Source organism: Mesocricetus auratus, unplaced genomic scaffold (assembly GCF_017639785.1).
Source record: "Mesocricetus auratus isolate SY011 unplaced genomic scaffold, BCM_Maur_2.0 Super-Scaffold_100691, whole genome shotgun sequence".
NCBI lineage: Eukaryota > Metazoa > Chordata > Mammalia > Rodentia > Cricetidae > Mesocricetus > Mesocricetus auratus.
In genome coordinates, this window is record NW_024429267.1 from 60,450,462 (window position 1) to 60,465,002 (window position 14,541).

At 41.0% G+C, this 14,541-nt stretch overlaps 1 protein-coding gene and 1 long non-coding RNA gene across 3 annotated transcripts; one reads left to right on the forward strand and one right to left on the reverse strand.

Moving 5' to 3' along the window:
* Window positions 1–536: 536 nt before the first annotated feature.
* On the forward strand, window positions 537–8,661 carry LOC110343154. The gene is made up of 4 exons (XR_005874818.1): window positions 537–656; window positions 913–960; window positions 2,417–2,449; window positions 6,375–8,661. It is a non-coding gene; the product is annotated as an uncharacterized LOC110343154 (long non-coding RNA).
* Window position 8,662: 1 nt separating this feature from the next.
* On the reverse strand, window positions 8,663–14,541 carry LOC101834765 (C-C chemokine receptor type 1). 2 transcript variants are annotated; one of them, XM_040739997.1, is made up of 2 exons: window positions 14,168–14,541; window positions 8,663–10,395 (listed from the first exon to the last, which is right to left on the reverse strand). In XM_040739997.1, exon 2 carries the CDS (start codon window positions 10,367–10,369, stop codon window positions 9,302–9,304), a length of 1,068 nt encoding a protein of 355 aa, XP_040595931.1. In that variant the 5' UTR covers window positions 10,370–10,395; window positions 14,168–14,541; the 3' UTR covers window positions 8,663–9,301. The 2 variants fall into 2 exon arrangements, with proteins under 2 accessions (XP_040595931.1, XP_040595930.1); XM_040739996.1 differs by having other exon boundaries at window positions 8,663–10,416; window positions 14,168–14,540.

Here is a 14,541-nt window from a genome sequence, read left to right on the forward strand (position 1 = left end):
ATACACAAGATAATTTATATTATTTGTGTCTATGGTGAAGGGTGTTTTTTCCTTGATTTCCTTCTCAGCTTGTTTGTTGTTTGTATATAGGAGGGCTACCAATATTTTTTTTTAGTTAATCTTGTATCCAGCCACTTCATTTTTTCAGTTGTTGGAATTTCCTGATAGAATTTTTGGAGTCACTTATGTATACTATCATATCATCTGGCAAATAGTGATACTTTTATTACTTCCTTGCCAATTTGTATCCCCTTGATTTCCTTTTGTTGTCTTATTGCTCTAACTAGAACTTCAAGTACTATAATGAATAGATATGGAGAGAGTGGGTAGCCTTGTCTTGTCCCTGATTTTGGTGTGATTGCTTTAAGTTTCTCTTCATTTAATTTGATGTTGGCTGTAGGCTTGCTGTATATTGCCTTTACTATGTTTAGGTAAAACATGAATTTTTATCATGTTTTTATCATGAAGGGGTGTTGGATTTTTGTCACAGGATCTTCCAGCATCTAATGAGATGATCATGTGGTTTTTTCTTTCAGTTTATTCATATGGTGAACTACATTGGCAGATTTTCATAAGATGAACCATCTCTGCATCTCTGGGATGAAGCATCTTGGTGATGGTGGATGGTCTTTCTGATGTGTTCTCAGATTTATTTTGTGAGTATTTTTGCATGAGGGAAATTGGACTGTAGTTATCCTTCTTTCTTGAATCTGTGTGGTTTGGGTATGAGTGTGACTGTGGCTACATAAAATGAACTTGTCAATGCTCCTTCTGTTTCTATTTTGTGGAATAATTTGAGGAGTATTGGTATTATCTCTTCTTTGAAAGTCTGGTAGAATCCTGAGTTAAAACTGTCTGGCCCAGGGCTCTTTTTGGTTGGGAGATTCTTAATGACTGTTTCTGTTTCCTTAGGGATTACAGGTCCATTTAACTGGTTTATTTGATCCTGATTTAACTTTGGTAAGTGGTATCTATCAAGAAAATTGTCCCCTTCTATTTGATTTTCCAGTGTTGTGGAGTAGAAGTTTTGGAAGTATGACCTGATGATTCTCTGGATTTCTTTGGTGTCTGTTGTTATGTCCCTACTTTTGTTTCTGATATTGTTAATTGGGATATTCCTTCTGTGACTTTTAGTTAATTTTGTTTACCTTGTTGATTTTCTTGAAGAAGCATTACTAAAGCTTAAATCACATATTGTACCTCACACATTAGTAGTGGGAGACTCCAAAACCCCATTCTCACCAATGAATGTGTTTAATGTGTGATTTAATATTTAGTAATGTTTCTTTTACAAAAATGGGTGCCCTTGCATTTAGGGCATTGATGGTAAGAATTGAAATGTCCTCTTGATGGATTTTTCCTTTGATGAATATGAGGTGGCCTTCTCCATCTCTTTTCATTAATTTTGATTTGAAGTCTATTTTGTTAGATAGTAGGATAGCCCCACCAACTTTCTTTTTATGTCTATTTTCTTGGAAAATCTTTTCCAACCTTTTACTCTGGGGTAATAGCTGTCTTTGATGTTGAGTTGTGTTTCTTCTGTGCAGCAGAAGGATGGATCTTGTTTTCATATCTATTCTGTTAGGCTGTATCTTTTTATTGGGGAATGGAGTCCACTGATATTGAGAGATATTAATGACCAATGGTTTTCAATTTCTGTTATTTTGTTGTTGGTAGTAATGTGTGTGTGTGTGTGTGTGTGTGTGTTTTTGTGTTTTGTTGGTGTGAGATTATTTATTGCCTATGTTTTCATGGATGGAGTTTACTTCCTTGGGTTGGTGTTTCTTTCTAGTCCCTTCTGTAGGGCTGAATATGTGGTTAGATATTGTTTAAATTTGACTTTATCCACTGAGAAGTCGGGTTTTATTATTTTTATTTTGTAATTTATTTATTTATATTAATTTTATTTAAATTAAGAACAATCTTATTTTGCATACCAATCCCAGTTCCCTCTCCCTACCATCCTTCCATTCCCCCCACCCTCTCCCCATCCCACTCTCTATCCACTCCTCAGAGAGGGTAAGTCCTCCCTTGGGGGATCATCAATGTCACATCATTTGGGGCAGGACCGAGGGCCTCCCCCCCTGTATCTAGACTAAGAGAGTATTGCTCCATAAGGAATGGGCTCCAAAAAGTTGTTCATGAAATAGAGATACTGGTTCCACTGCTAGTGGCCCCATAGACTGCCCAAATCCCCCAACTGACACCGACGTTCAGGGGGCCTAGTTCCCTCTTATACAAGTTCCCCATCTGTCAGTCTGGAGTTCGTGAGCTCCCACTTTCCCAGGTCAACTGTTTCTGTGGGTTTCCCCAGCCTGGTCTTAACCCCTTTGCTCATCACTCCTCCCTTTCCACAACTGGATCCAGGAGTTGTGCTCAGTGTTTAACTGTGAATCTCTGCTTCTACTTCTATCAGCTGCTGGATGAAGGATCTACGATGGAATTTAAGGTAATCATCAATCTCATTACAGGGGAAGGCTATTTAAGGTAGCCTCTCACTATTGCTTAGTCTCTTAGTTGGGGTCATCTTTGTGGCTTCCTGGGACTTTCCCTGGTGCCAGGTTTCTTGTTAAACCTATAATAGCTCCTTTATCAAGATATCTCTTTTCTTGCTCTCCTCCGTTTTTCCCTCAACTGGACCTTCCTGTTCCCTCATGTTCTCCTCTCCCCTTCCCTTTCTCCCATCCTCTTTCTCCTCCCTCCCTCCCTAATGTTCCCAATTTACTCAGGAGATCTTGTCCCTTTCCCATTCTCAGGGGTCCATGCATGCCTTTCTTAGGGTCCTCCTTGTTTCCTAGCTTCTCTGGGGTTATGGATTGTAGGCTGGTTATCCTTTGCTCTATGTTTAATATCCACTCATGTGTGAATACATACCATGTTTGTCTTTCTGTGTCTGTTTTACCTCACTCAGGATGAGTTTAATTCTTATAAGTCCACTACTATATGTTACTTGACCTTTTCCCCCTTGAAGCTTTTAATTTTTTAAAAAATATTCTTTCTTTGTTCTGTTTGCTTAGTGTTTTGATTGTTATGTATATTTCTTTCTGATTCAATCTATTTGGTGTTCTGTAAGCTTCCTGTACCTTTATAGGCACATCCTTCTTTTGGTTAGGAAAGTTTTCTTCTATAATTTTGTTAAATATATTTTCTGAAATTTTGAGCAGGGATCCTTCTTATATTCCTATTATTCTTAGTATTTGTTTTCTTTTCATAGTATCTCAGGTTTCCTGGATGTTTTGTGTTAGGAGCTTTTTAGTGCTTACATTTTTCTTTGACTAATGAATCTGTTTCCTCTATCAAATCTTCAATGCCTGAGCTTCTCTCTTCCATCTTTTACAACTGTTGGTGATGCTTGTGTCTGTAGTTCCTGTTTGCTGACCTAGACTTTCCATTTCCAGAATTCCTTCAGTTTGTGTTTTCTTTTTTGCTTCTATTTTGATTTTCAGATTTTCAGGTCTGGAATAGTTTCCTTCACTTATTTTTCTTGACTTTTTGGCATTCTTTAAGGGATATATTGATTTCCTCCATCCTTTTTTTAGGCATCTTTTCACTGGTGTGGCCTGCTGCTATTGTTTGTTTGCTTAACAGATCTTTAAACAAAGATTTGAAAACACGGGCATGTGGTTCAACTGGTGAAGTGCTCACTTTACAGCATGAGGGCCTGAGTTTGATTTCATCAGCCATCTTTTAAAAAGTCTAGGTTTGGTGGCACATACTTGTAATTTCAGGAACTCACTGGCCCAACTGGCAAGTTCAATGCCTGTGAGAGATTCTATTTCAAAACAAAATGGAGGGCTTGTTAGAAATTACACTCGAGGTTGTCCTGTCACTTCCATGCTGGTGCACATACATAAACCTTTTCAAACATGTGCACCCATATGCACATGAACACACCTGCATGACCACACAAAAATTTTTACTTGAATGTTTTCTTCTAAAATTTCCATTGCCTAACTTTTATGTTTAAGTCATCTATCACTCATTTCTATTCTGGCTCCTTTTCCCTCCTTGAAAAATTCTTCTCACGAACATTATATATTGACCATAGTGTCTCCTCTCTCCACTCCTCCCAGTAACCACTCCCAATCTCTCCTGTCACCCAGACCCATTCCTCCTTTGTTTCCCTTCAAAAAGGGGCAGACTTCCCAGGGATATCAACTGGACATGATACAGCAAGTTATAACATATCTAGGTATGGAGCCTCACAGCAAGGCTGAACTAGGCAGTTTAGTACGAGGAAAAGGTTTCCAAGAGCAGGCAAACATTATGACTTATATTTAGTTAATTCCTGTGTATGATTTAAATGTGGGCCCAAGTTCATCGTTGTGCAAACATATAATGAGTTCTCTAATGATATTCTATGTTATTACTGAGAGTAGGTTAATACTTCATTCAATGAGGATATTATAAATAATGTGACACTGGTAAGACACTGTCTTTCCAAAGAATGTACTGATTTGTAGCATTTGTCAGTTTCTCCAAACACTGAAAGTCTACTCATTGAGGTGGGAAAATCCACATCATCAGTTTGAACTGCTTTATTCTGGCTTTAGCAGGTTACTGAATCTGTAGATGGAAGTTTTTGTCCCGTTTGGACCCACAGTCATGTAATCCCAAATAAACACACCGAAGCTTGTATTAATTATATGCTGCTTGGCTGGTGGCTCAGACATCTTTTTGGTTAGCTCTCTATTAATTATTATCCTATTTCTATTAATCTGTGTATCTCCACATGGTCTTGACCTACTGGAAAATGCCCAGCATTCTATCTTCCCAGTAGCCACATGGCCGTCTCTCCCTCTACTTACTCTCTGTGTTCTCCTCCCAGCCTTCTCCTAGTCTGGTAGCCCCACATATACTTCCTGCTTGGCTACATCCTGCCTGTCCATTGGCCAAGACAGCTTTATTCATCAACCAATAAGAGAAACATGTATTCACAACATTCAGAAGGACATCTGCCATTAGAATCTGTCTATTTAACCTCCTTAGGGCTGTCCACCCCCCCCTTTTTACTCTTATGGAACAGAACATGCACAAAAAGAAGAATCAGTCTATCCACACCTGTTACAAATAAAGGTGGAGTTCTTGGGAGTTTCTAGTCTCCCTAAATATTTAAATAGCTATGGACTCTTCAGTTTTTCTGCGGGCTTGTTTGGTTTCATCTGTCATATTTACTTTCAGGGCAACAAGTGAGATAAAAATATTTAATAAACTGGGCAGTGGTGGCACACGCCTTTAATCCCAGCACTCGGGAGGCAGAGGCAGGCGGATCTCTGTGAGTTCGAGGCCAGGCTGGGCCGACAGCCTCCAAAACAATACAGAGAAACCCTGTCTCATAAAAACCAAAAAAAAATTAATAAAGCAGGGCCCTAAGAGGGATGAATGTATTGCCCTGGGAAGGGGAAATAGAAGAGATCTCCTGGATAAACTGGGAGCAGGGGGGCAGTAGAAGGGAGGGGATGGGAGATGAGAACATAAGGGATGGGGAGAGAGGGAGAGGGACAGAGTGGGAGAGCAATGAAAGACATATCTTGATGGAAGGAGCCATTATGGGGCTAGGAAGCAATCTGATACTAGGGAAATTCCCAGGAATCCACAAGGATGACCCCAGCTAAGACTCCTAGTAATAGTGGAGAGGGTACCTGAACTGGCCTTCCCCTATAATCAGATTGTTGAATACCCTAGCTGTCATCATAGACCTTTCATCCAGTAACTGATGGAAGCAGATGCAGAGATCCACATCTAAGCATCAGGCCAAGTTCTAGAAGTACAGTCAAAGAGGGAGGAGGGATTCTATGAGCAAGGGGGTCAGGATAATGATGGGGAAATCCACAGACACAGCTGAACCAAGCTCCTGGGGCACTCACGAACTCGAGACTGACAGTTGGGGAGCCTGCATGGGACTGAGCTAGGCCATTTGTATGTAGGTGAACAGTTGTGTAGCTTAGTCTGTTTGAGGGGCCCCTGACAGTGAGATTGGGATCTATCCTTGGTGCATGAGCTCAGCTTTTGTTGCCCATTTCCTGTGGTAAGAGGCCTTGCTCAGCCTTGATGCAGGGGACAGGGGCTTGGTCCTGCCTCAACATAGTGAAGTGCCAGGCTTTGTTGACTCTGCATGGGAGGTCTTCCCATTTTCTGAGGAGTGAATGAGGGGTGGGTGGGAGAACAGGCGGGGGAGAGGGGAGGAAGGGGGTGGGAGGGGTAAACTGAGGTTGGTATGTAAAATGAATAAAAATTTTAAATGAAAAATATTTTAATTTACTATGCTAAAAAAAGAAGTAAAAATTGTTCAAACTTTTGTAATCTCTCCTACACTGAATCAACATTTAAATTACAAAGGTGACTCACTTTCCCTTATTTTTCTTCTCTCTCAGGAATCAAATATCAAAGTAAGAAAATGCCAAAGAGCAAACTATTTGCCTCCACAGGCACTCAGATGACATCAAGTGCTGCTTCCTGAAGGCATCAGAGGAGTGCAGGGGACTGAACTCAGAGAAATGACTAAACTTCCTTTCCAGGCCTGGGGCAGATGTGTTTAAGAAATAGCTATTAGAATGTATATGCAGCAATGGGCATGGATAGCTTTAAATACTTTTTACAAAGTGGGAAGAGGCAGGGCAGGGGGGAACTAGAAGAACTATGAGTAGTGAGAGGAGGCTGGTTTGAGTTCCTGTCACTATTTGACAAGGCCTTTATTCAATGTCTTTATAACTGCCATTATTTTAACTACCCATCTGTAAAGGAAGGCTGGAGACATGAAAATGCCAACTCCAGGTCTTTGACTTTGAAAACACCTGTCCTTTTAAAGGTTGTGTTTAATGTGTGTTGTGAGTCAACCAGGAAACTCAGACTCTGTCTATCATGACCTCCTGCCAGGTCAATGGTCCATTTCCTAGCACCCTGGCTCCTTTATACACGATGGGGATTGTACTAAACTTGGTGCCATAATCCAAGGGTGTCATGCTTCTGGGATTTGTTCATATTAAACCCTCATCTTGGAATGATCACGTTGTGTTTTCATCTAAGAAACACCTGTTTGTCGTTTTATCTCTTCCCTCTTTCCTCCTCAACTTTCTCCCTTTCTCCTTTCTTTCCTCTCATTTTTTGTTTCATTCTTTCTGTTCACAAAGAGTGGTTTTCCTTATGATACTGCTGTGTTGAAAGTTGGACAGTATTGAAAAGTGGATAGAATATAAACATCACTGATCGTGGAGGCTTTGTAGATAAGTCTACACTTTGTAGATAACTACACTTCCCCAGAGTTCTTTCCCCGTGGGGCTCCAGAACAGCCTAGGCAAGAATATCTATTTATTTATTTAAATTAAAATTTTAAAAAGGTGTGTGTGTGTGTGTGTCTGCTTGTCTGTCTGTGTGCCATGCGCATGAAGGTATTAGAGGATGCCAGAAGAAGGTGCTCAGTTCCCTGGAACTGGAGTTAGAGGTAGTTGTAAGCTGCCTGATGTGAGTGCTGAGAAGAGACCATTGTTCCTCTGCAGAGCAGCAAGAACTTTTAACTGCTGAGCCACCTCCCCAGCCCCCAAAACAGCTATCTAATGTGATATTTAGAAGAAAGTGGAGCCAAGGCTGTTGTGCTGTTTTGAAAAAAAGGGAACATGTCTCAGGTCCTGTGGTGGTTTACATACACAGTTACCTATCTATTGGATCAAACCCTGCCACACCTATAACCACTGAGTATCTTCTCCTTGATATGACTGAGAGTTAACTCTAAGGACTCATGATGGTGACTTGATTCTCAGTATATGGATGGTAAGATATCACTGAGCCAAGTGTGAGCTGCTTATGTTATCAGAGATATTACTCTTGGAAGGGAATTCTCAGAGGACCCTGAGTGGTCCCCAAAAGAGACGGGTCTTTCTAGCTCTTCAACTCCCTGCCTTTCTATGTGATTTTTGCTTTGTCACCTGTGCTCTGGTCATGAAGCCTTCACTGTGTAGTGATGCAGTGACAAGATTTTAGGTGAGCTGAGCAGAGGTGGATGTCATATTGAACCTCCAAAGCTTTGAGCTAAGTAAACCTTTATTTAATAAAGTACTGGCCTTAGGGATTTTATTATAGCAGAGGAAAATGGATTGGTGTATCCTTTTATTTTGTTCTTTTTGTGTGTAAAATGTGAACCAAAAGAATCTTATCTTTTTAATTTTTACATTAATTTATTTGTGTCTATATATGTGTGCTCCTAGGGAGATCGGAGGACTATTTGTTAGAGTCAATTCTCTCCTTTCACCATGTGGGTTCTTAACATTGAACTGAGGTTGTCAAGCTTGGTGGTAAGTGCCTTTACCAGCTGAGTCATCTTGCCAGTTTTTTGTTTGTTTTCCATTTTAATTTAATCATATTATGAATGTAATCCCAGATCAACACAAATTCTTCAAATATATGTTTGTATCATATGCCATTATATTGACTGGTATCTAATATTTATGAAATTATTAAATTATATGGCATCTTACTAGTATTTGCTAATATTACTCTAAAACGGGCAATTTAGCTTTTTAGTGATCTTGAACTTTTTAAATTGCTTCTCAGAAATGCTTCACTAGTGTACATTTATTTCAAACCACTTGTCTGTGACTGTTTTTGCCTTATCTGAACCTGCACTACATATTTTCAGTAATAAAATGAAATAATATTTCTTCACCACTTTTTGTAACCAAAGGATTATTTTTATTGTTAACTCCTTGTGGTCAGTATTTTTATACTAATGCCATTGCATTTATTCTGTGATCTAGTGGTATCTTTGCTTATTATTTCAAAATAACCAGACGAATTAACTTAAGTTTGTTACAGTTTAAATTTTTGGCATAACATCTTTCATAATGAATGTCAATATGCAAGTATGCAAAATTCTTTTCTATTACAATACTTCTCTTGAAATTTTCTCAGAATGTCACATAATTAGGAGTGGAGTTTAGTAAAAGTTCAGTTCACCGACAGCCTCCAAAACAATACAGAGAAACCCTGTCTCATAAAACCAAAAAAAAAAAAAGTTCAGTTCAGCTTTGTTTGTTAACAACCACAGATCCTAACTCACATTGGGCCCCAGGCCTTCATTGGGACCCATTATCCCAGAGTCTACAGCATACCACTTTGCTCATCCATCCAACAGAGAGACATTCAAGCAAAGTGTTAAAGAGATGACTTATAGCCAACCACCTTTAAGTTCCCCCTGACCCTATAAGATTGTTAGTCCTCATTGTGACAGCTCCAGTGTCTGCCCTGGAGAGCCATGTGCTGTCTCCTCTCTCTCTCCCAGACCATGGCTGATGCCCAGGAGTCTGAATCAGAAGCCAGCAGAGAGCTCATGCTCTCCTGTGGATGGAGACATGGAACTGGCCCTTTCTGGTTGGTCCACGAAGCAGGAGGGCAGCCATTTTGCCAGGGGTAAGGCCACATGCCTTTGAAACAGCTGCCGGAGGTATTTCCGGAACCGCTCACCCACAAAGACATAGATGACTGGGTTGACACAGCAGTGGGTGTAGGCAATCACCTCGGTCACCTGCATGGCCAGGTCCAGCTGTTTGCTCTGCTCACACTGATTGGTGAATAGAACATCTTGAAAAGCAGAAACAAACACAGTCAGATTATAGGGTGTCCAGAGGAGGAAGAAGAGAAGCGTGATAGCGAATATCAGACGCACTGCTTTGGCCTTCTTCTCACTGGGTCGTCGGAGCAGAATGCTGATGATCCCTGTGTAGCAGATGATCATGACTAACAGAGGCAAAATTAGCCCAAGGAAGTTCAGTTTCAGAGCCTGAAACCGTTTCCACTGCTTCAGGCTGTCATAGGGGTAATGAGGACTACAGGTATTGTGCGTGAACTCCCACTGGGCTTTGAAAAAGTATAAGCCGGGAATGGAGGCCAAGATGGCTAGGACCCAGGTAATGATACTGGTAATGATGCCAAAAGTGACAGTCCGAGCCCGCAGGGCAAACACTGCGTGGACAATGGCCAGATACCTGTCAATCGTCAGAAGGATGATAAAGAAGATCTCACTGTATAAGCCCAGGTAATAGAACCCAGAGAGGAGTTTACACATGGCATCACCAAAAACCCAGTTGTCTTTCAGCTTGTAGTCAATCCAGAAAGGCAAAGTGAAGAGGAAGACCAGATCAGAGATGGCCAGGTTGAATAGGTAGATGCTGGTCATGCTTCGAAGTCTCCTGTACTGCATGAGCACCAAAACCACCAGGACATTGCCTATTACTCCAATGATGAACACCATGGAGTACAGGGGGGGTAGGAGCCCAGCCCCAAAGGCTCTTACAGCAGCCTTTTGGCATGGAGTGGAGTCACCATAGTCAAATTCTGTGGTTGTATAGTAGTCTTCTGTGATCGCTGAAATCTCCATCAGGGACTAATCAGGAATGATGGCTTCTGTATTAAAGACAGAGGGATCTGGGTAACAAAGACAAGACAATGGTTACATTTCTTTAAGCAATAAACTCCTGATTGAAGCTTAGTGGTTACAAAATCCTAGGGATGAATGGAGGACAAGGAGCTCTTGCACTTTCTACTCACATGGGCCTTATTCTCTAAGAGGGGCACAGAACAAACAAATGAGTGTGTAAATGATTCATTCAATTATTTCAAGAGTGACTGTGTAAGAAGTTCAATGGATCAAACACAAAAGAGGACCTTATCTCAATGTTGTAACTAAGGATTTCTAAGTGACCCCCAAGCAGCTGAGTTGGGACTTAGTGTTCAACACCTGTTAATGGGGGTAATTTGATCTATTTTAGGAGGAATGAAAAGGGGGTGTATATTGCTACAGGATACTGCAGTGTGGTACAAGATATTAGAAGTGATCACACACAAGTTCACATTGTCCCAAGTTACTGAATGTGGCACAAGACACAGAACACAAGCCATGAGTGTGTTGTTCAACTCCAGCACTGCCATTATGGGACTCTCCTGCCTCTAATCACAGTGTGGGCTCTGCCAGTGGAGTCTCTGTGACAACTCTGAGAAGGAGGATAGTCCTAGATAAGAATAAAACATTCATAGCTATGGAAAGCTATGATTACTTATGTTATTCTTCAAAAGACTAGAAGATGCTAATTTCACTTGGTAATGTGGCAATGCATGGTCTTCAATGGAAAAAAATCATTCTATGTCAATATCAGTATATCCAATCTAGCAAATTCCTACTAGAACAACCTATCACATTTTACACTGAAACTCAAGGTACTATACTGGTTGTTTGGCTTAGGTTGATACATATCACATGGTTTTATGTGGTATAGGTAGCTTTACAGTTAATTCAGTAGATCTCTATGAGTACCAAGAGAAGGCTAGAAGGAGGTCATGACCTGGAGACAGAAATGAAAAATGGCTCAGGGAGGAAGAGATGCCTGCATCCAAAAGGTGATGCCTCCTCATAGGAGCTACATGGAAGATAGGATTCTGATGAAATGAACTCTGAGCTGTTATTATTAACTATTAATTATTATTATTATTATTTAACCAGGATTGCCTTGAGATAAACAAAAGACCCAATAGATCTCTTGCCACAGTAGAACTTCCACACCATGTACAATTGTACATCTTTTGAATTCTTTCCAGTCAGATTTTTTAACTATCCTCCTGGGCTTTGGAACATGCTAGTAGTGTGTCTTTGGATGAATTAACTTGTTTCTTTGAGCCTAAGTTCCTAATCTGGAATGGGGGAGATTAAGGAAGGCATACCTTGCAAAGATGCTATACAGCCATGTGAAAAATGTCCCTTCATCCCCAGACAGTGACTATCAGGGACCTGGCTGTCATGCAGTGGTCGTGCTCTAAAGTCTGTCACTCCCAGACACCCTGACCACAATGTCTGCATTCCTTCTTGTCCTTCTAGGTTTCTTCATGGCTAACATAGAAAGTGATCTTTCTAGATTGTCAATGACAGTTCTTCCATATGAAACATGCTATCAAACCTCTAGAAAACTGGTCTCACAGAATTAGAAAGTCAAGTTGTGATTACAGAGCCTGAGGAGAGTTTGGGATCAGGGTGGAGAGAGGACTGGTAACAGGACAGGGCTGAAGCTGGACAGCAGGGCTATTCTCATGCTCTGTAGCACAGTAAGGTGACTATGGCTGATAACACATACTTTGATATTTCAAAATAGCTAAAGAGGATTGTTGAAGTATTCAAGTATCCAGAGACATCCCATTACTCTGGCTGACCATAACACACTGTGCACATGTACTGAAATGTCCCCTGTATCCTTTAAATATACAGAAGTGGCAAATAAGAAATAAACCCCCCCCCAAAACCTGAGAAATAGTAAGCACTTCAGTACGTTGTTACTGACAAGAGTTTTAGTATTTAAACCAAACACCTATCATTAAAGTATGCTTCACCCTCTCCTGTGATCACCCTGGGTTTCTACTTTTCTCCCTTCTGGAGTCCTTAGTGAATGTTTCCTGATTACAAAATCCACACCTGAACAGTGGTCTTTGGACATTAAGGCACATGGCAGGAAGGGGAAACTATTCTGCTGAAATGGCAAGGGAGGGCCTTCATTTCCTATCAGCTCTGTCTCTGTGGTTCCTCCTTGTCTTCACTGTCAGCCCTCCCTGGGGAAACTAGCAGTCAGGGATGATTGAGGCAGAGATTTCTGCTCTCAGCTGCTCCTGCTGGTACTGAAGAGGAAAGACACTCAGCTTAGCAATCAGGACTTCCAGCTAGGCTGGAAACTGTACAGTAGAGTCAATGAAAGTGGGGGAGCAATATCATCTGCGGTTAGGTGGTCCTCAGGAGCCCAGATCCTTGGCATCCTAGCCAAGGTGAAGGCAGGTTGAGTTCAACACTGTCAGGTGCCATGTTCAGCAGCCATCTGCCTACTGAGATACCCCAGCTCTATCTGCTCTCCCTAAGTTGTCAGGTTGCAACAGTTCCAGGGCACACTGCTGCTAAGAAGACCTGACCCTGGCTGTGGGTGGAGGAGGAGCAGAAGGCCCATGTTGTCATTGACTCTCCCAGGCCTGTGCAGCTGCTTGCAGAAGTCTGCCCCAGGGCCCTTTCACAGTGTTCATGTGTATCCTCAGAGCCAGGAATCTTCCAGTAATAGTGTCCTGTAGCTTATTCATTTGTGAAGTGTCTGGGAAGAGACGATAAGAAGTACCCAGGCCCAGGGTGATGCCAGATGCTTGTTGTGGTTTATAAGAGTCAGTTGTGTGTATCTGTTCCATCTCAGCGTAGCATGTGGACAACTTGTAACTGTCCACCATAGAAGTCCACAAACATCACCAACCATGGCTCTCCATTTCTTGCAGGGGCCAGTGTTTTATAATTCCTGGCAACTCACTACCTAGGTCTTCTTGGTTGAATAACCTAGAGCTGTCATGCAACCTAATGTGAGTCCATTGTACTTATTTGCTACCAGTATATGATTTCACTGGTTTAGGAATTGAGAGCTTCATGCTGTGTGGGATGTAAATAATTTTAAGATCAGAAAATAATGGCTATGAAAATCTAAGGGTTTCTTATTCTTTGAAAATTTGTAGCTCTCCCACCTTTTCCCAACCCATGGAAGGAAAGACAAGATGGGTACTTGCTACAATCAGTCATACCCAGCTTTTTTCTGCATAAAACCAACATACATCATATTACAGTAGAGCAAATGTATCCCAAGGCTCCATCTATGCATCTGTTACCTCTAGATGGTGACTTTCTACCTCCTCCAAGACAGTTTTGTGATTTTTATCTTAATCTTACAAAATTGGTTCATTATTTTGTCACTTTTGCTTTTGCAATCATTTCCTCACTAATATATACTTTATTTCTGATTTCTTCATATGCCATATTTTGTTGGCCTTTATATGAAGAAGTTTGGCAAGGATATCTTTGAAAATCATTTTCCATAAAAGGCATTTCTTGAGTCTTTATACTGATTCACTCTCTTAATCATCAACAAAAAATTGTCAATGTTACTCTCTGGAAAAAGTTTTATACCTAAACATCCAGCCTTAGGAATACATCCAGCATCTTCAGAATTTCTTGAGTATTAACTGCTTTACAGATGCAGCAATAGAGTATATCGGATCTGTCTAGTTCTCAAAGCATTGTCCATTGTTGAGGATCCCTGAGCTGCATTCATTCATGCCCTTAAAATTTCCCTTCATAGTAACTAGCAGCATAAAAAAGACAAGAACCACTTACTCTGATTCCAGAAGATTTTGTCCGCACAGACTTAGTTTCCGTACTTTTGAGAATCTCTATGAATTCATGGTTCAAGTTCCCGAACAAGTAAGAAGTTCTTAGCTTCCTGTGAAATGATGGAAATTGGACTCTGGTTTTATATTGGACAAGAAGGGTGTAAAGTTCTTCTTTTTGTATGGTTGACTGCCTATGAAGCACCACGATGCCCACCAGTGGCCAATTCCTGGGATCCAAATTCACTACAGGTATTTTCTCTGTCCTCTCTGCTACAGTTCCAGTAAAGTTCTAGTCTTCTCAGAAGGAGCTCTGCCCTGCACGGATTGCGTAGGTTTTAGTTGGGTGGAGTTGAGTTGAACCATGTGAATGACAATGAG

Bases quoted from the DNA above. Each gene is read 5' to 3' on its own strand.
- LOC101834765 (XM_040739997.1), bottom strand. From the start codon at position 10,369: ATGGAGATTTCAGCGATCACAGAAGACTACTATACAACCACAGAATTT.